The sequence below is a fragment of the Centropristis striata genome, chromosome 4, assembly GCF_030273125.1.
Source record: "Centropristis striata isolate RG_2023a ecotype Rhode Island chromosome 4, C.striata_1.0, whole genome shotgun sequence".
NCBI classification, from domain to species: domain Eukaryota; kingdom Metazoa; phylum Chordata; class Actinopteri; order Perciformes; family Serranidae; genus Centropristis; species Centropristis striata.
Genome location: NC_081520.1, coordinates 37,633,797 through 37,654,534, shown reverse-complemented (window position 1 = coordinate 37,654,534; position 20,738 = coordinate 37,633,797). Strand labels below are relative to the sequence as shown.

The following is a 20,738-nucleotide window of genomic DNA, read 5'->3' as shown; positions in this document are numbered from 1 at the left end:
CACTGTGTTCCTCCCCCTCCCCTCCAGAAACGCATTAATTAAGCAGGGAGCGCTCCTGGTTGGCCGGCTCCTGTCTCCCTCTCCCCGGCTCAGCGGCTCCATTGGTCCGCCGCTCTCTTGAATGAAGCGCCGCAGAAACGTGCAGCAGGCAGGAGGAAGCTGCCGGAGCGCCGCAGGCAGGGAGGGACACAAGCTCAGCAACACGACCGCCGGGCTGGCTGCGGTGGTGGTGGTCGGACACCGGTTATCTGTCGACCATAGGCGGCTGGCTCTCTCCCGGAGCTCGGTGTCGGAGAGTGAATGAGGTTGATGCTGCTCTGCTGCACCTGGAAGGACGAACGCATGGGAGAGGAGGAAGGTGAGGAGCTGCTGGGGGTTCGTGAGGAGCCGCGGGGCTGCAGGCATGCGGCGGAGGGGCGGGAGAGGCAGGGAAAACACACAGGATGCTCCACCGAAACTGGCAGGAAACACCAGGCTTTTGCACTATTCTTTCTTGCACTTTACGTGTCGTTTAATGTCAGTGGCACACAGATAATAGCGGAGCAGTGATGCATCTGCAGGGAGCGTCAGGCTGCATGTTCACACTGTGCAGCAGATGAAGCCATGTTTTCTGCACCCGTCATGTTTGGATGCAGTGTTGAGCCCTCGGGCCATTCATAGCACTCCTCTCATCTAGAAACACTGTGCTTATAAACAGGTTGTAGCGTTAATACATGGGAATGAAGACTCTACGGGGTGATTAGTGCAAAATTATAATTTTTTATAATGTGCTGCTTGAAGTTTTGTTGTTGCCCAGCATCATTTAAAGGTTATACTTAGTTGAACTTAAACTAACAACATATTAGGGGTATTTTCAAACAGTTAAAAGACTAAAATCACCCACAAATTTCCTCATCCGTCTCCTTATGTGTGATAATGAGTGTAGATAATGTAATGCTATCAGCAGGTGATAATACATTTTACCTTATTTTAATTTGTTTAAAGGAATTAACTGTAAGATAATTCTAGTGCAGTGTTTTACATCCTGAAAAAATAGCTTTTTATCACATGTATTTATTAATTTGCACTGGGCTTTGTCTCAAATAAACTATACTAAACATGGGGCTCCAATGTGAGGATGCAGGGTTCATGCAAAGTCTTGAAAGTTTGGAAAATGCTTAATTTCAAGTGTTGTGTTTTCAAGGTTGTGAATATGATTGAATTCAAATATTTTAAATGCTTGATTTTCATCATAATCTGGTGTTTCCTTGTAATTATTCATTATATAACAATGAGTCTAAACCCACTCTTTATGTTAACATTAGCAGCTGGTAAAATATAAGTGTCAATACATTGAATGCTCTGAGTTTAAATTAATCTTGTATGTATCTTGTGTAAATTAATCTTTTTTACAATTGTATTTAGAGGAACAATTTAGATGTGATTAAGGCTTTAAGATTTTTTTGCTTTAGAAACCTTGAAAGTGCTTGAAAAGTGCCTGAATTTTACGCTTAAGATGCTGTACGATCCCTGGAGGTGATTATCAGATGAAAACAAACAAATACATCCTTCACAAAATAATGCAAATTCTTACAATACAATACTTTTAGGTTTCTCTCTAGTAGCATATCGGATTATTTTATTGCAAATAACTTTATTATTTTACTTCTTCAGGACTTTCAAATAAGTCGTTTTTAGCTGAAGAAATGACGCCAGTATTATTTTGTTTTAATGAATGTTTGGAGCAGTTGCCCTCGAATGAGCTTTGGCGTAATTCTGTGAATAATAACTGAATATTTGATACATTTCTGCAATAAGATGTGGTGTTATTATGCATTTACAGATACTGTAGCTGTCAGTCAGGCCCTCTGATCCAAACAATAGAGCTTTTATGTGATGACTCACTTTGCAGGAGGAACTGCTGATAGTAATGAGTTGGGAGGGGCACAGGTTATACAGTACAGCACACAGTGTGTGTGTGTGTGTGTGTGCATGTGTAGAAATGCAGGTGTGTTTGTGTGCCTTTACTGAGGTATTTATGTCCTTTCTGAGGCAAAGGTCAAGAGGACAAAATTATCAGGTTAGAGAAAAGCTCCATAATAAAGAGAGGAGGTGAAAAATATTAATTAGTAAAGAGGTGAGGTGGAGTGAGTGGAGAGCATGGAGGCATTAGCACAAACCAGACCTGCCTACGAGCCAACATGATCAATAAAACCACGACAGCAGGCCTGAGGGCTCAGTAAGGAGCATTGTTATGTTTGTACAAAAGATTTTACTGATAATGAAAATCTAAAAACATTTCATTCACCTTGTCACTGTTTACCTTCAGCTTTGCTTTTTGCGGCACTTCAGTCCACTTGAAGGTTGAGTGGAACGAGGAAGTTTTGCTGACAGTTTGAGGATCCGGTGGAGTGAGAACAGGCACAATGATTCAGGGAAAATAAAGTGTGAAATATGGAGATACAAGGTCTCAGCCGGACACTGATAGTATGCAAAATAGCAGCAAATAATGCTGTAATTGCAATGAATACAGTACATGATGTTTGAGCTACTTTTGAGCTGCAGAAAAAATATTTATATCAATTATATCATGTCAAAAAACTACTTTTGTAAATGGTAAATGAACCTGCACTAAAATAGAGCTTTTCTAGTCACTTTGCGATCACTCAAAGCACTTTACACTACAGACTGCGCTCATTTTTGTAATATTTCTCAAACAATAGTGGAGCATGCGGTGCACTGTGCAGTCTGAGAACCCGTCAGCTGTTGGTCTGATAACGATTTGGGAGCAGTGGCCAATATTTGTGGCGTAGACTGCAGATATCTGGATAACGGACTTCCAAGACTTCCTCTTTCGTCCACGGTTCATTGTTCACAGTCTGATTATCAACTTGAAATGTGAGGATTGTTTTATGGATTGTTTCTCTGCATGTGAATGCAGAAAAACAGCGGCTATTATAAGGATAAATCCTTATTGAGATGCTTGCCAGTAGGTTCAGATGTTGCATTTTGGCCGATGCTTTCCGCTTCCTCTGTCTCTCCATGTGCACTGTTTACCTGCATGCAACCACAACCTGCTCAGACATAATTGGTCAATACTACTCAGACTACAAACTGAAACCAAAATGCTTCTGATAGCAAAATCTTATCTGGTTGCAGACAGAATCTACATTAATATGCAGATAGCATTGAAATAATTCACTGTGTAACATTAAAGCACCTAACTTGTGATTTCCACACTGGTTCCAATCAAGTCTCATGTTAAACATTTCAGTCCACAATATGATTTACAAATTTAATGATGATTTACAATTTATGATGATAAATGATGAGAATGATATCTGCTTTTATTTTGAAAGGGTGACAATATGCACTTACTGTTCTCTGATGTGACAAAGTGGCTTTTGCATGATGTTATTTTTAAAGTTTTGGATCTCAGGTGAACATAAACACAAACACAAAGTAGAAGAACTCTGCAGTGATATATTGCAGGATTTACTGAGGAAGTTACAGTGTTTGTCTTTAGATCAAAGCCCTGCTAATGAAAGGATCTTAACAGATGAAACTGGTGGCCATCTTTGCATTTGTTTATACTTTGTATTTCAGTCGCCTCTCCGCCTCCTGCTCAGGATGTGAAGGGCGTTCGATGTGTTCTCAGGCAAATGAAGTGCAGCAGCAATAAACATAATATCTGCTGTATGAATCCATAATGTGTGCGATCTGCTGCTGCTGTCACCTCGTCCTCTCCACTGAGCATCAGCAGAACACACACACACACACACACACACACACACACACGCTGCTGCTGTTACAGGATTAATTATTCCAAATCTGCAAAATTGCTTTTTCTGAAACTTTAATTAACTTTTCTCCTCATTATATGAGAAGGGGTCAAACTGTGATCAAGTCAGAGGACAAACCTAAATACTGAAAACAAAAGTGTCCGTTTTTGCTCAAAAAGTACAAATATTTCTATTTTACTGCAGTTGTTTCAGCATCTTTTGAGAAAGGTCCGTCACTAAAGTTTTTTAAAAAAAAACCTACAACATCACAGAGGCTACATCGATACTCTGTGGTATCTACAAACTGTAAAAATGAAATGAAATGCTCAGCAATAAACATGGTATCTGCTGGGTCTTAAAAAGGCTTAAAATGTCTAAAATTCAATAATTTGAATTTAAGGCCTTCTCTTAAAATGTCATAAAACGACTTTGAAAGGTCTTAAAAATGTATTCACGTTACTTTCATTTAAAACAAATGCAGAAAACTTGAGTCTCGCTTTTAAATCTTCCGATTCTTGAGAACGCTACAACATAATTACAAAACGGAACTAAGCACCTGTGCAGCCGGGTCACAATTTATCTTTAATTCATTTTTTATAATGATGTTAGCCAATATGATTTTATTCTGAGTTCTAAACAAATATTAGTTCACAATAGAGATGCTTCTGGTGTTTTTAGTTAGGTTAAGCTGTGAATAAATTAATATACTCTGCAAGTAATTCCTGGCCTCCGATTTTCCTTCATGTTTTTTGTACTTTTCTGCCAGTATGGATGTGAAATTGGTCTTAAATTGTATTCATTATGGGCTTAAAAACACATAAAAAGTCATAAATTTGACTTGTTAAAACCCGCAGAGACCTTAATATAGTATAAAATGTAATAAAACTACCAAAAATATATTTTTCTGGAATGATTAATAGGAATTTGGAACACTGGCTTAAAAGCTATCAGACTTTAATAGTAATGAATAACAATATTTCTTTCTTGATTTCAATTTAACTTGATTTTTAGAAACATTTCAATTCAGTAGCAATTAGCCAAAACTTAAAATAATAGATAATAGTTTTAGTTAATAGTTACTTGCCTATACACTTTACTATCTTAATAGATACTTAATCATAGAAAATATAATAAAATGCCTCATGAGATGACAAGAAAACTTAAAAATATTGTTGTAAAACTGGAGGCAGGTTTCCACTATTTCACTAAATGTTATTACATAAATTAAATCGCCTGCTCAGTGATGCTGTCTTGATAAAATTGTCTGTTACTGATATTCATGTTGAATCGTTTTCAGAGACATAATGTGTGTGTGTGTGTGTGTGTGTGTGTGTGTGTGTGTCTGATGTTCTGCACCTCGGTGGTGATTTGCATTGAAGGCGAGATAAGAACAGATAACTGTCACATGCAAATACACACAGCAATTATGATGTCCCATCAAAGAGCTGTTATTGATTTTATGCATAGTGAAGTATAAATGTCTGCTGGTGTCTCTGTGCGTCCTGTGACCTCTGTCTGTCTCACGTGTTGCAGCTGGAGGAAGTTTGCCCGTCTGTGCGGGATGCAAACAGAGGATCTACGATGAGCAGTACCTCCAGGCCCTCAACACTGACTGGCACACCGTCTGCTTCAGGTCGGTTCAACACAAACTCACCACGTGTCAACACAAACAGCACAAGGTCACAACGAAAGGATGAGTCTCAGTCAGCTGCCTAATAAAGGCAGGAAACTTCCATCAAAATAAAATACAGAGTATAAGAAATATAGCCTGGGTATACCCAGACTGCCTTGCGCGATCGAATTTCATTTCCAACCTCCAGGCAGTCTGGCAACCAGGGCCGTTTCTTAGCCCTGTTTTAGGGATCCAATCACAGAGCGGGGAGGGACGGCAAGACGATGACTCGTACTACTCGGCAGACGGAAGCTTGTAGTTTTGTAGTTTTCTTAGACGCAAAACTCTCTTTAGCTGTAGATGGTGTTTTAAATAGTTAAGAGCGAAAGTTGATTTTAAAAGAAGAACAACGTTTGACTTTACTCTCCTGTTTCACCACGAAAAAGGATGTTTTAGCCTTGCTTCCGACAGGATTTGGGAAAAGTCTAATCTACTAATCTACCAACTATCGCCGCTACTAGCCCCGCTACTAGCCCTGCTACTAGCTCCACTACTAGCCCCGCTACTAGCGCTGCTGCTAGCCCCGCTACTAGCGCCGCTGTTAGCCCATAAATAATCTTGCAGAAAGCGATAACTGGAGAAGCAAAGCAGCAAGCAACACTCTCTCACAGACACACACACAACAAACTTCAATTTCTGTCGGTCTACTATGTCATCTGGTATAACTGATCTGATTGGCTAAGAGCTACCTACAGACGCTTTTGATAGACATTCTAAGCGCCCAATAAACGGCTATGGAGGATCGTAAACCACGCCTCCTCTACGGAGAAATGAGCGGCTGGTTTCCAGACTAATTTGTGATTAGTCTGGCGTTAGCCAGGCTATAAGAAATAGATAATAGCTGCTTAATGGCCAGAGTCATCACAGTGGGGTTTCAAGCAGTCTTGACCGGTTCTCATTAAACTGAGCCACAGAAACAGAAGCTCATTAGGACATCACTAATGAGGTCCTTTCAGAAACCAGTTATATAAGTTTCAATATTGTTTATTAAAGAAATGTCAACATGTAGCACGATAAACACTTCCAGCAGTCTGTGTGGATGGTTTTACTCTCCACAGGTTTTGTTTTGGGGAGAAGAACAGGCCGGTTTGTGTTTCAGTCTCAGGCAGGTTTCTTTCACTTTTTGAAATTACTATAGCAACAAAAAAGCTTATCCAGAGAGTGCGAATATGGAGTCTGTGTATGAAATGTTTCTTCTCAGTTGGATTTCTGATCCGTTGTTCTGCAGCACGTCCAGTGTGTGGGCAGTGAGACTTCATGTGTCTCTGTGTGAAAGAAATCTGTTCTCATTGTTCTGATTTTCACCAGCGTTTTTGTTTTTTATTATCGAGCACTGATCTCATCTGTTGAGCTGATCTGATCTTGGATGACAAAAACTTTCCGGTGATTTCAAATCAATATTAGGAGCCTCTTAAACCATAGATGAGATTTATCATTATATCATAATTATACATTCCTACTATAGAGCCCCTGCTCTTTAAGAAATTATATTTGTTGACAAAACAATCTCAAAACAAGGTCTAGAAGTTTGCCCAGATGATTATTTTTAATGTCCATTAACTTCAAAGACTTCTTATGATTAGATTTAAACGTTTTTCCACAAATTTAAGCCGACAGATTACAATCAAGATTCTCCAGTTGCCTCACATTCTCTGTCAACATCTTTTATACATAAATAGTGTTTCACATATTATGAAATGGTAGTCCCCAGTAGGGCTGGGCGATATTGACAAAAAGTCATATCACGATATATTTAGGCTATCGAAATACGATATATCCCGATATTTTATCGCAAAGTGAGAGCAAATGTTGAGTCAAAGTCAAAGCCAAATATGACATGTTACAAGTAGGTTTGTTGAAACTGTTTATTTAAGTGAATATAAATACTGTATAACAGCAGGAGTACCTTTTTAAAAAAAATCAAAGCTCCATAAAGTACACATTTAAATAAAAAAATATCTTAAATAAAAGTCGCAGCTTGCCTGGAGCAAGGATCACAGTGCAGATTTGAACTATATCGATGTATATGTGATATGGTCTAATTTCATATCACATTTAAAAATACATCAATAAATCCTTTATATCAATATATCGCCCAGCCCTAGTCCCAAGGACACTAGAATATATTTTTTGTCATTTTACCTAATCTTGTTTTGTTTTGCATCTGTTTGTGGTTGTTTTGTGTCTTCTTATGCTCATGTTGCATTCTCAGTCTGTATTTGTTTGGTTGTTTTTGTGTCTGTTTTCAGTCATTTTGGGTTTCTTTTAAGTTGTGTGCATCTCGGTAGCATATCCACTTGTCACACTACTTTTAGTTGTTTTCCCCTCCACCACCTTGTTTTATCTGGACATTGAGTCCAAAGTTTGTCCACATAAAAGCTTTTACACCCTAATAATGTCACCTGCATTCACACACTACACACTAGAAACACACACCAGTCTTTCACTGTTTGTGCTGCATGTTTGTCGTCCCGACTGCACTTTTAAGGAAAGTGTTGAGGTCACTAAATCTTCAGATCAATACAGTCACCTCAGCTCATATGACACGATGCATCTGAGAGCATGAATGTAAAGAGATTCACAGATGGAGGAGACACACTAATGGCCATCGATTCTTTCTACACACTAAACTGCAACTTGAGACTTCTACTTTTTTTTTTGTTGAGATTTTCCATTCTTGTTTTTCATTCACTCATTGAAATACTTGCAAATTCCAAATTTCAACCCTAGAGAATATTGGAGGATATTACATGCAGCCAGAATGTGTAAAAAAAACATACGAAAATAATATTTTGAGAAAAAAGTTTACTAGATTAAAGTGGCAAATCTACTAGAAAAAAATGCGTAGATTTATGAGATTTAAAGTGGTGAATCTGGGAGAAAAAAGTTGCTTTTTCCCCCACTTTTGTCTCGTAAATCTGCGACTTTTTTCGCGCAGATTTGCCACTTTAATCTAGTAAATTTGCAACTTTTTTCTCGAAATATTACCTGAAGTTACCAAATATAGTTCTTTGCCTGATAAAGGGTTAAGGTGGAATTTGGCGTTATTGAATGCATTTATTATTACATGTATGTAGCTTTCAATACAACAAGAAATAATAAAATAGGGAAAACAAACATAATTTGCCACCATGCTTTTGTTTTTGATGCATTTTCTCAAGCTCAACGCTCCCTTTTAGCATCATGCTAATGCCGTTCAGTGTTTGTGTGTTGTTCTTGTTGTTTTTGTTGTTTTCAGCGATGCCATGACGCTGCAGTTAAAACATTACTCAGCTCTGTGGCTGATAATGATTCCCGTCAGTGATTGTCTCATTAAGCTGAGTCAGGAGGATTTATTCACTTTGAAAGTGGAGCAGTTTTTTTTAACCAGGCTGTTGTATTCATTATTAATAGGACACAGTTGTTGATGTTGCTGCAGCTTTTGTTACTGATGATCTTATGTAACATCTCCACCTCCCTCATCTCTCCTCTCTCCTCCCTCCTCCCTCCTCTCTCTGACTCTCACAGCAAGTTAGTTTTCACAGTATCTTGCATATTTAAGTGTGTTTTGTGTTTATATTTGTGTGTATACATTTTGGATAAAAGTAAACCTAGTAATTCGTGTTAGCAAGGTTTGATTCAGTAAACTAGTTTTGCTCAGTTAACCCATTTAAGCTGGGAAAGCATTACTGCATTTCTACCATTAAAACCGGGGGCGCTGTTGTGTTATTCTACCATTAAAGCCGGGAAAACGGATACGTCGTTTTGTAGCATTTGTAGTTTTTTCCTATTTTTGGTCTCTTGGCCAATGAAATGCATCAGAATACACGTGGGAGTGTCGCAATGCATCATGGGACTTTTCCAGAACTTTGAAATCACGGCGGAAGACGACTATAGCAGAGGGAGCTCAGATATAACAGCTATAAGCTCTCAAATACTTTTTGCAAATAATTTCATTTTTATCTGCTACAGAGGCTGAAAAATCTATTATTTAGTAGGAAGCGTTGACACTTCTGTTGAATGTCCAGAAAAACTTCAGGTTTTAGGGGCTTATTTTGAAATCGCCGATAGGTTTTCCAGGCAATTTTTCCAGGGGTTTTAGACCTAAATGGGTTAAATACTCTTGTATTTCTGTGTGTTTTATAATGTTATTGCAACTTTCAGTTTGCAAACTGTAGCTTTATCCAACTTAATTTTCAGCTCATTGGCTTATTCAGGTACAGCCGCAGAACTGAACGCTCAGCCGTGTTTCAGTTCAGTGAGTACTGTTACGTAGTCATAGATAAAATAAAAATTAATAAATACACAGATTGATTAAGAATTCCACGTGATCGACCAAATTCTTAACGACCATTAATCGATCATCCAATAATTACTCCCATCTGTACTCCACACCAACACATTTATTTTCTTTTTCAAACTTGACCCAAGTGACACAACACTACTGCACACATTCAGGCCACGTAACACGTTTAACCCTTTATCAGGCAGAGAACCATATTTAGTAACTTGAGCGGACACCTATAACAGTCTCCTTGCTCTCTGTTAGGTCATACAAGATTCAAGCCTGCCTTTATTGTCATTGTGTTAAAAAAGTATACAACTAAATCTATGTGTGCTTCTCATATATAAGGTGCTTTAAAAAAGACATTCACATATGTAATAAATAATCTAAAAAGATAATGTGGTAAAGTGGTGATGGATGCAAATGATGTGTTATTGTCTATTTAGGGTTGCTGTGGGAAAGAGACTATAATAAATATAATAATAATAATGACTCAATTGACCTCGATTTGCAATATAAAAATGAAACATTTTGCAAAAAGTCTTGTAATATCCTCCAATAACACTTCAGGGTTGACATTTTCAATTTCCAGGAGTGCCCTATAAAGGGTTAAACTTTTGTAAATATGCGCCAGAAGAGCAATTCTCATTGGACTGAACAGACGGTGTCACATCCTTATAAGACATCCACGGTCCTTGATAGACGTCTCAGGCAGCAATGTAACGTCTTCACAACACACACAGTTATTATTTGTGTTAAAAGTTGAACTTGAGACTTGCAGACTATGATCTCCCCTGAACAAGTCTGTACTTGCTTGATGCTCATAGAGCTGGTTAACTTTGGGTATTTTATCTCTGTAAGTACTACGTCAATAACTTTATCAGGTAGTAAGCTTTAAATTTGCTGTTGTTGCTGTCAGCTGCCATTAGATATTACAAAAGAGCCACATTTCACTGATAACATGTTTTATCTTTTAAATGCTGCAGTTAAACAATGGTCTCTATTTTCTATCTTCTATTTTATTTTGACAAGCTCAAGTTTTGTTTCCTCTCGCTTCACTGTTTTGAAGTGATAAACATGCAGCAGCATCAACGTCTCTCCTCCTCTCACTCTGTCAATGTGAGCCGCTCGGCAGATCCACCGTCTCTGTGTGGAAAACTCGCCGCTCAGTGTGTCATTAATGATTTCCCTCGGCCGGATGTCTGAATGGGAAATGTGAGGAGGGTATCTGGACACAGAGCAGAGTCCACAATGGTGTGTGTGTGTGTGTGTGTGTGTGTGATAAGAGAGGAGAGATAGGGAGTTACATCTGGCTGCCTCAGCACTGATGAAGAATTGCTGTTTGTCTCAGTGGCGTGTTTGCATTTTTGCGTGTGTTTTTGTGGTTGAACTCATTTCACACCAACTCATTTGTTTGTTTGCATATTTATGCACTTTGTACTTTGAAAATTAAAGCACTCCTTCTTTGTAAATGTACCATCATTAGGAAAACTTGAGCCTTGTGCCAGCTTCCTCACGCTCCCTTAGAGGTGTTAGATCTCAGCCTGCAGCTTTAAGCCCTTCTGCCCACCATGTAGTGGCACAACACACAGCTGAACCGTTAAATTAATACCAGTGAAAATAGACTTGTCGTCTCCTAGAAACTGTTGCATCCTCCTAGAAACCACCCTGATCCTCTCCTTGCGTACTGTACTGCACCATGTCTAGAAATGAGAGGGAATCTTTTTCTGACCCAGATCCAAATCCTCAGGGAGGAGCAGGATTGTCATAAAAAAAAAAGGAGGATTTAAGACAGCTTCGCTAGTCAGACAAGACTTCCGTGGAAAATTGACTAGTGGGACTGGGGAATGGAGCTTAAACCCAAACAAAAATGTCCAACTGCAGGGCCCGGTGCTGCCATGGAGCGCTACTCCAGTGAAAAGGAAGTGGAGATGATAATAGCAGAGGGGAATGCAGAATTAGAGTGCCCAGAGTGTCGTTTGAAGACTGTAGGGTCCCGTGGGTAGAGGGAAAAGAAAAACACTTGTCAGAAAATAGCAGCTCGCTGTACATACAGTAGCCTTCATGGGAAATGCAGCCTTGTTCTCACTGAGATCTGTTTTCACATTGCCTGCTTTTTTTCTGACTTGTTTGTCCCAAGTTCAGCTGTACACACAGTGAAACACCACAGACACTGTGTGCTCTTTATTAGGAACGCTGAAATACATTTGGTTGGACAAATATAATGATAAAAACAAAAATAGCTCATAAGAGTTTAGTTTAAGGGCTGTTATCGTTTTCCATGGTTTTCTTGATAATAGCCAAAATCATTATCAAGAAAACTAGATATCAGCTCTTAAATTAAACTCATATGAACTATTTTTGTTGGTGTCATTATATTTGTCTAAACAAATGTACCTTTAGTTGTACCAGGCATTAAACTCAACAAGATATTAGAGAAAACAAGGGCGGTCTAATACTGACTTCTTGTTTTGTAGTTTAACATGATGGCGGGTGAGAAGATTTGGTTTTATTTAACCTTTGATGTGTGTCGTACAGTTTTCTCTCGCTTTTGAGTTTTGTAGTACTTGTCATAGTAAGAAAAGCTCAGATGTAACTAGTAACATTAAGTTTGGGACTAAAACTTGCTGCTCTGTTAAATTCACAGACTTTATAAAAAACACTATAAAAATATTTTTGGGCCAGAAATGGCTATGGAAGCAAGTTGTCAATCAAAAGTTACCTCTAAAACATAGAAATATTTTACTTTGAATAGGAGCATATTTACAAAAACGAACATCATGCTGATCGAAGAAGACTTGAAAGTAGAGTTTGAGATCATAAACTCATTAGGGAAATGTTTCTGAGGTAATAAATCAAGTGAGAAGTAGGGTCATTTTCTTATAAACCGCTATACAATAAGACTTCTTTTTGCAGCAAGTGGAGTCGCCCCCTGGTGGCCATCAGAGAGAATGCAGGTTTAAGGCACTTCTGCATCAGCTTTACTTATCCAGTTATGTCCACTTCTTTTCTACTTTTATAAATAACACAGCACGTTGTTTTTAGTAATGTGTGGCCACTGCTGCCATCTATGAGTGGGAGTTGGCTGTCCTGCCACCAGTCCTGATGCAAAGCAGGTAAAAGCAGGTTCTGTTATTCTTAATGTCAAATTTGCATGATGAGACATGGTGAGTAATATTGTTGCCAGCTCTGTGTTCTCACGCCTCTGTCGTGGTCTGGCTCTCTCTTGGAGCACCTGTTGGATGGACGATCGCATTATTATCACTACTTTATTTACATTTTAGTCTTTATCCTCTCAAATGGACAGTTTGGGTATCCTGTCACAAGCTTTCCTCAGACGTAGTCTTTTTTTTAAGGAGTTGAGGCAGAAATTGTTTTTAAACTTTAGTTTTGAACCTGAACTATCTCTCTAGCATCATATCTCATCTACGGCTGGGCGATATGGACTAAAAGTCATATTCCGATATATTTAGGCTCAATATTGATATACAACTTATATCCCGATATTTTTATCGCAAAGTGAGAGCAAATGTTGAGTCAAAGTCAAAGCCAAATATAACATGTCACAAGTAGTTTTATTGAAACCGTTTATTTAAGTGAACATAAATACTGTATAACAACAGGAGTACCCTTTTTTTCAAATCAAAGCTCCATAAAGTGCACATTTAAACAAAAAAGATATCTTAAATAAAAATAGCCTATGAAATAAATATATTTATATGAGAAAGGAATAATAAATATTACAAAATAACTAAATATGACAAACCCAAGTAAGGGCTGCATTTATACTATATAAAGCAGCTTGCCTGGAGCAAGAATCACAGCACAAATTTGAACTATATCAATAAATATGCGATATGGTCTAATTCCATATCACATTTAAAAATATATCGATATATTTTTTATTTCGATATATATCATCCAGCCCTAATCTCATCACAGCCACAAATCTACCTGTAGGCTGTTATAATTAACAATGTGGAGCTCTAGGTGGCATTTTTGTCCAGCCTCTTTTAAAGAAAGATGACCCAATGCTTAGGATGGAGACTAGGATGGTGAAATACTGGCAGGAAAGAAATGAGAGTTGTAGAGAGAGAGAGTTGTAAGTGGATTGAAAAGTTTTATGTGATGATTTTTTCCGTGGCGCTGTAAACTATATTTTAATGTGTCAGTCTGCAACGTGCCTGTTGATATACAGAAGAAACTGTAAAATAATGAATCAAAATGACACATTTGATGTGCACATAAGCTCGGGGGAGTTCTGAAGTTATTTTACAACTAATAGTGGTTAAACAAAATGAAGCAGTGGATCTGACGTGCAGAATTGTGCAATATCTCTTCAGGTCGAAGCTGCAGATAAAGGAAAGGCCTCCAGTAGTAATATTATAAATAACCTTCCCCAGTGCATGTAAGTTATTAAAACAGCAGCAACCATAAACAGCCCAAACTCAATTGGAGCAGTTAGAGCATGCATCTCCTGAAACATGAGGTCATCACACACTACATTTAGTATATTTATTTCTCCCACATGACTATTTCTGTGACATTTTTCTATAAATATATCTCAGTATTACTGAGTTTTTGCAAATATTACTTTAAAACAGTTTTGACAACGTGTCACATTTGTTGATTTACAAGTTTGTGAGGTGAAGGAATGGCTGGCTTGGGAGTAAACGTGGCAAAACAAAACTGCAAAAGGTGTTTGTTTATGATAAACAGAAGAAGAATGGAGCAGTAAACATGACCTGAAAATATTCCGCAGTGGTTTTGAACTAATCTCTGTGAAGTGTAGTGAAAAAAAACCTCACGCAGAAAGGAGCAACACCACAGATGGTGGCATAATGTAAATATCAACAAGAACAAGCTCCAGATTCTTTGCTCAGAGGAAATATATATTTTGTCACAAAAAAGGAAACGGGGACACAGATGGGACACAAACAGGCAGACAATCGGGCAGTTTTTACTGAAAACAAACGTGTTGGAAAGAAAATAAAGATGAACAGTAAATTATAACCGACTTCCTACTTAACAACATTTACCAACATTGTGGTTGAGTTTATTTTAACTTCTAAGAGCAGTTTTATCATATCCTCTTTCACAGCCGGCATTTGACTTGTTATAGTAAGAAAAGCTCAGATAGTAACATTACGTTTGGGACTAAAACTTGCTGCTCTGTTAAATTCATAGACTTTATTAAAAAAAAAACTGTAGAAAAATTTTTTTTGGGCCAGAAATGGCTATGGAAGCAAGTTGTCAATCAAAAGTTACCTCTAAAACATACAAATATTTTACTTTGAATGGGAGCATATTTACAAAAACGAACATCATGCTTATTGAAGAAGACTTGAAAGTAGAGTTTGAGATCATAAACTCATTAGGGAAATGTTTCTGAGGTAATAAATCAAGTGAGAAGTAGGGTCATTTTCTTATAAAACTCTATACAATAAGACTTCTTTTTGCAGCAAGTGGAGTCGCCCCCTGCTGGCCATCAGAGAGAATGCAGGTTTAAGGCACTTCTGCATTGGCTTTACTTCTCCAGTTATGTCCACTTCTTTTCTACTTTTATAAATTACACAGCACGTTGTTTTTAGTTATTTTAAATTATTAATTAATTAATTATCCCTGAAATGGCCTCAAGGATTCTCTTAATGCTTCTGCGAGCTCTCATCAAGATGCTCCTGGGTGAGTTTTATTGCCTTCATCTTGGATTTGAGGGGATTAAGCTAAAGTAGCACATTTGAGAAAAGCCACCAGGTGTGTAGACTCTTCATGATCGCACTCTAGAGACACTCACAACCTCTCGATGCCTCGTGGTAATAAGAGGATTTATCGACTTAGACTTATTAGCACAATGATCCTTTTAGTTTCATGTTTTATTCACTGTGTGGAATTTGCATTTTATAATCTTGTCCTATTGTCTTCGTATAATATTTAACTTATGCTATTTAATTATTGCAAATTAATGTTCATGTGCACTTATAGGGTGCTAAATTCATAATAAAACCGGTTTAAAATGTACAATAAGCAAGTATAGCATCATTGAGAATCATCATCTTATCAAAATGTTCCTGTTTTTGACTCCAGCTTGGAAAAATCAACCCATGCTGCAGTGTCTCTGCAGTACGGTGCAGCACCGTCCTGCTCTGAATAAAACTATTTCTGCTCCACAGTCACTGCCCAAAACTCGTCCCAGAGGACCACTGAGGCTTGTGCTTCGTTAGCATTTTAACTAACAACCTCTTTTTCACATTTAAAGTGCATTTGTGGATCATACGCAGCGTTTTCTAACGTTGTCGATGGAGTCACACTCATGCTCACATCTACAAAAAAAAGTGTGAAGGCCAGGCTGCCCTCTCTCAAGGACGAGCAGACACAAAGCCTGCAGCTGCTCCGTGTGCTGTAAAACACCTTTCTGTCCCCATCTGTCGCTCCACACGCTGTCTTACATCTGCAGCAGCAACATCACTGTCTCCAGAAAGATTCTGATAAAGTGCTAAAGAATAGAAGCAGATATTACTTTATTTATATTTTTCATTTTATTTCTATATTGTTTATTATCTATTATTACATATTATATTATATATAATATATACTGTACTATTATTATTATTATAATTATTATTATATACCGTCTAGTCACTATAGCATTGTTGCCATCATATCACCAGTATAATTACCTTCATCTTGTCAACCATCCTACCAACCGATGGTTTTTTTTTAACTTCTTAAGTGTCCTTGTTCTATTCTGTGTTTTTTTCTATTGTTGTTTTTATTTATGCTACCTAAGTATTTTATTGTACTTGAATACCGAACTGCTGTGACAACCGAATTTCCCTTCGGGGATGAATAAAGTAATCTATCTATCTATCTATCTATCTATCTATCTATCTATCTATCTATCTATCTATCTATCTATCTATCTATCTATCTATCCATCCATCCATCCATCCATCCATCCATCCATCCATCCATCCATCCATCCATCCATCCATCCATCCATCCATCCATCCATCCATCCATCCATCCATCCATCTATCTATCTAAAAGATCACTAAATGCTCAGAATCATGCATGCAGGTTTTTATTTTGCATCGTGTTTGCTCTCAGCTGTGTGATACAGTGAGGTACAGTGAACATAAAGCGCTGCAGTGACTCAGCTGTTTCTGCAGCAGATCAACTCTGCCTGGCGACAGAAGCTGCAGGACACGATGGATGATTCACAGCTCCGACAGAAAGTGTCGGATTGTTTACTGAGCTGAGTCAATAAAAATAAATCCTAAAGCAGAAGCCCGACCCTGAACTCTGACAGTTAATGAGGTGAAACTGGAGTAATTATGAAGACATTGTGGATGCTAATTAGCAGAGCAGTACTATAAATAATCACAATGAGCTTTGATAATAGGGTGATGTTTAGCTGGTCTGTTATTCGAGACGCTATTTTTAGTATTTTCCCATCAGTAATGCCAAACTTTGGCTGTTGTAGCTTCTCAGAATTTGGGATATGATGCTTTTTTTTTATTATCAGAAATGATATTAAACAGAAATATCTTGGACTATTGGTTGATTATACCTACTGTTGGAAGTTATAACATGCACTTTTGTTTAGTTTCATGCATTATGGAGCTGCCTTACCATCTATTTAAAGGGACAGTTCACCCCAAAATAATAAAAAAAAAAACATTATTACTCTTACATGCAGTGTTCTTTATAGATCCAGTTTGTTTTGGTTGTTTTGGTTGCAGAGTGTTGGAGATAATATGAGCTGTAGTGATGTCTGCCTTCTCAGTTTCACAGGAAAATATTTGTTACATGTTACTGCTCACATCAAAATCTGTGGATTATCTTGTAGTAACCAGGTTGTGATTTCCTGGAAAAATTGCTGTCTAGTTTTTTAAAAATGCATTTTTTTAACTCATTGAGCACCACATACCATATGCACGGTCGCTCATAAAGTTGCAATAAAATGTTTTTTACCACTTCCCATTAAATTATTGTGTTGTCATAGACTTCATCGTCCTCCTTGTAGTTTCTGAGATACAGCAGTTTTCTTTTCAAGCTATATTTAGTTTTTTTTTTTAGCAACATCAATAATTCCATGTGCCCAAAGACTAAATATAAAACTCAATTTTCAGCCAAATGCTTTGACCAATTTTTTAAACCGGAAATTAAAAATTCCAGTTGCAGCCACACATGGGGTAAACAAGTTACATAAACAAAGTTTTTTAATGGGATCCCTTTTCATTTGGATATAAACAAATTGTTGCTGAGCAGATTTTATAGTGGAAAAATAAACTCTCTCATGGACAAACTGTGTGACGGTGACACTGTAGCTCTGATGTTTGTTTTATGCTGCAAAAACAATTTAAGGACAAAAATAAAGTTGTTTCTAAACTACCTCAAACTTGTATTTGACATTACTCTACTGTCATCTCTTTTTATTTATTTGCCAATATAAACACTAATGTTGATATCTACCGTATATATAAGCAATGAGCTTTGTTTTAACAGCCAGGCTCGAGCCAAGACGTCTGAGGATCAATCTGAGCGCTCGGTCGATGGCGCTGATGGAAGTTTAGGTGAAATCTGACTCAGCTGGTTTGTTCGAGGCTGCATGAACAGAATGAGACTTCTTCTTTGGGTTTCTGTGAGTTAAATTATACTTTAAAATGAGGTTACTCTTCACAGATCTCACCTTGGCTCGTGCTATTGAGGGTGAGGCCCTCTCGTTTTCGGAAAACAAAGCAGCTCGAGGCTCCTGCCAGGAGGTCTGTAAATGAAATGAGTTGAGAGGCGGTGGAAGGGTTTAATAGATGATGCACGATGGGTAAATTTGATTTGTGGCACCAGAATCTTCTGAGTGTATTGAATGGTGCAGGAAATGGGGAGTTCACGTTACAGGGGGCAGCTCTACTGATGCTAAACGGAATAAATAGACAGCGGTGAGGTGGGCGGGGCGGAGGACAGGAAATAGTTGATGGAAGAAGCATGACCCCGCTGTGCAGCTGCTCTGACAGAGGAAGTGGAGGAAGAGAGAGAGAAAAAGAGGGAGAGAGAGAGAGAGAGAGTCACTGATGGTTGTGACAGCGAGGCCGGTGGAGCTGCTGACATGAGTCTGTCTTCTGACTGTCAAAACAAGAGCAGCGCTCCCACGGGCAACATGTCAGCAAAGAACCAACGCAGCAGGACGACACTCACAAAGTAAGTGGAGCGGTGGAAGTGTGTGGCTGCATGTTCAGTGAGTTTATAGTTTGAGGATGAAGCTCCGCAGGCCTAAAAAAGTGAAACTTTAAACAAAATCTGAACTAAAGGTCGACTTACTGTGCTCGCTTGTTGACCAAAAGTCTTTCTCACTAGATGGAGTTCAGTGTTTGAACTTGATGTTTAAACTTTACATCATTCTGAAGAACTTTTTTGTCTCTTCTTAACTTTTTGTCAGTTTTGCAGTCTTTTCTTTTTTGTTAATACTCTGGACAACAACTGTTTCTCAATGCATCCGTTCTTTGAAGTGAGCACTTTCAGTATCCTTCCTATTATCTATTTTATTTTATTTTATTTTATTTTCAGGTTATTTAATTTGTGTGTGAGTTTTATTTTGCCTTTTTTTTGCATGTGCATTTCTTCTTTTTATATTTCTGAGAGCATTAGACGGGTGGTGGTTTATTTCTGTCACTGAAAAAAGAAAATTCTGAACTAATTTAAAATTATAAGCTCAGTTGGTCACGCACAAATTATGTGAGTCTTTCCCAATCCAATTAACTCAGTATCATTAAACTGAGTTAAAATAAAGAAACCCTAATAAATGCTGTCTGAACACGCAGAAAAAGGGAACAATTTTGGAACTGGATTCATACTTTGTGTTAATCATTTGCATAATATTTGCTTAAAATCAAAACTTTTAATAATAAAAAGATACATTTTATAATGTATTATTATTTATTCTGTTATCTATTATTATTTGATACGGAATATTCTGATTAGATTTTTTTTCATAGTTAAGTATTGGTTGGACGAGATGACAACATCTAATGTCTTGTTTGTCCAAAAACAACTATATGACTAATGTGTGTTACTGTACAGCCTTTACTTTAACATATGAGACCAGGATAAATACAAAATTAGCATGTGAGAATTTGAGAGCCATCAGACCTTCTGCCTTGTTTAAAAAAACAACAATTAATTAAAAATATTTGGCGATTATTTAGACATATAAGGATATGTTCCAGCCCTAAAACGAAATAAAGAAAACCAAGAAAATTCTTTCAAACACACTAAATGTTTTAGTTATTTTCTTATTTCCTAATATTAAAATGCAACTAAAAACCATTATGATTAATCTTCCAATTAATTAATGAATCATTTGGTCTATGTAATGTCCATAACACCTAAATATTAAATATTCAATCACTTGAGATTACTTTTAACACACTGTTAAAAAAGTCCTAGGTATGAACGCTGATGATGTGCTGTGTGTTTGTGTGATCAGTCAGGTGGATCAGCTGACTGTTTGTTTCACTTCCCCTCTTGTTTCCACACTGAAGCTTTTAAACTGACTGAAGTGTAAAACACCAAAACTCCCATCATCCAGTGTTTAATTGCATTCAGTGTGTTTATTCAAATGTACAGTATGTGGTAATGTACAGGCTGTTAGAGGGATGTAGATACTGAAACTGTCGGTTTACATTATTAACTCATTCCTCTTTAAGTCTCTCACTTCCCCGATGATGCAGCTCACATCAGCCACACTTCTCGTTCTGGATCCGACGACTCATATTCCTCTAATGACTTCCCTCTTTTGTCACATCAGGACATTGAATCAAACCCTGTTGTCCTACATGTGACGGATTGTGTGTGTGTGTGTGTGTGTGTGTGTGTGTGTGTTGTGAACTTTATTATCACAGTATTTAGTCAGTATTTGTTATCACATAATATTTCCATCCTTGAAATATTCAGTATAATCAGCTTTAACCAATCATACAGCAGTGTTTCTGTATATGTGTGTGTGTGTGTGTGTGTGCGTGTGTGTGCGTGTGTTTCTGTGAGT

The 20,738-nt window shown here is 37.7% G+C and overlaps 1 protein-coding gene across 1 annotated transcript in view; it reads left to right on the top strand.

Moving 5' to 3' along the window:
- limk1a (LIM domain kinase 1a) overlaps nt 1–20,738 on the top strand; it is a 70,206-nt gene continuing 49,468 nt past the window's right edge. The window contains exons 1-2 of the mRNA XM_059331009.1: nt 1–358; nt 5,295–5,394. Of these exons, the coding sequence (XP_059186992.1) occupies nt 301–358; nt 5,295–5,394 (158 nt within the window). The 5' untranslated portion in view covers nt 1–300. The remainder of the gene's footprint in view (nt 359–5,294; nt 5,395–20,738) is intronic.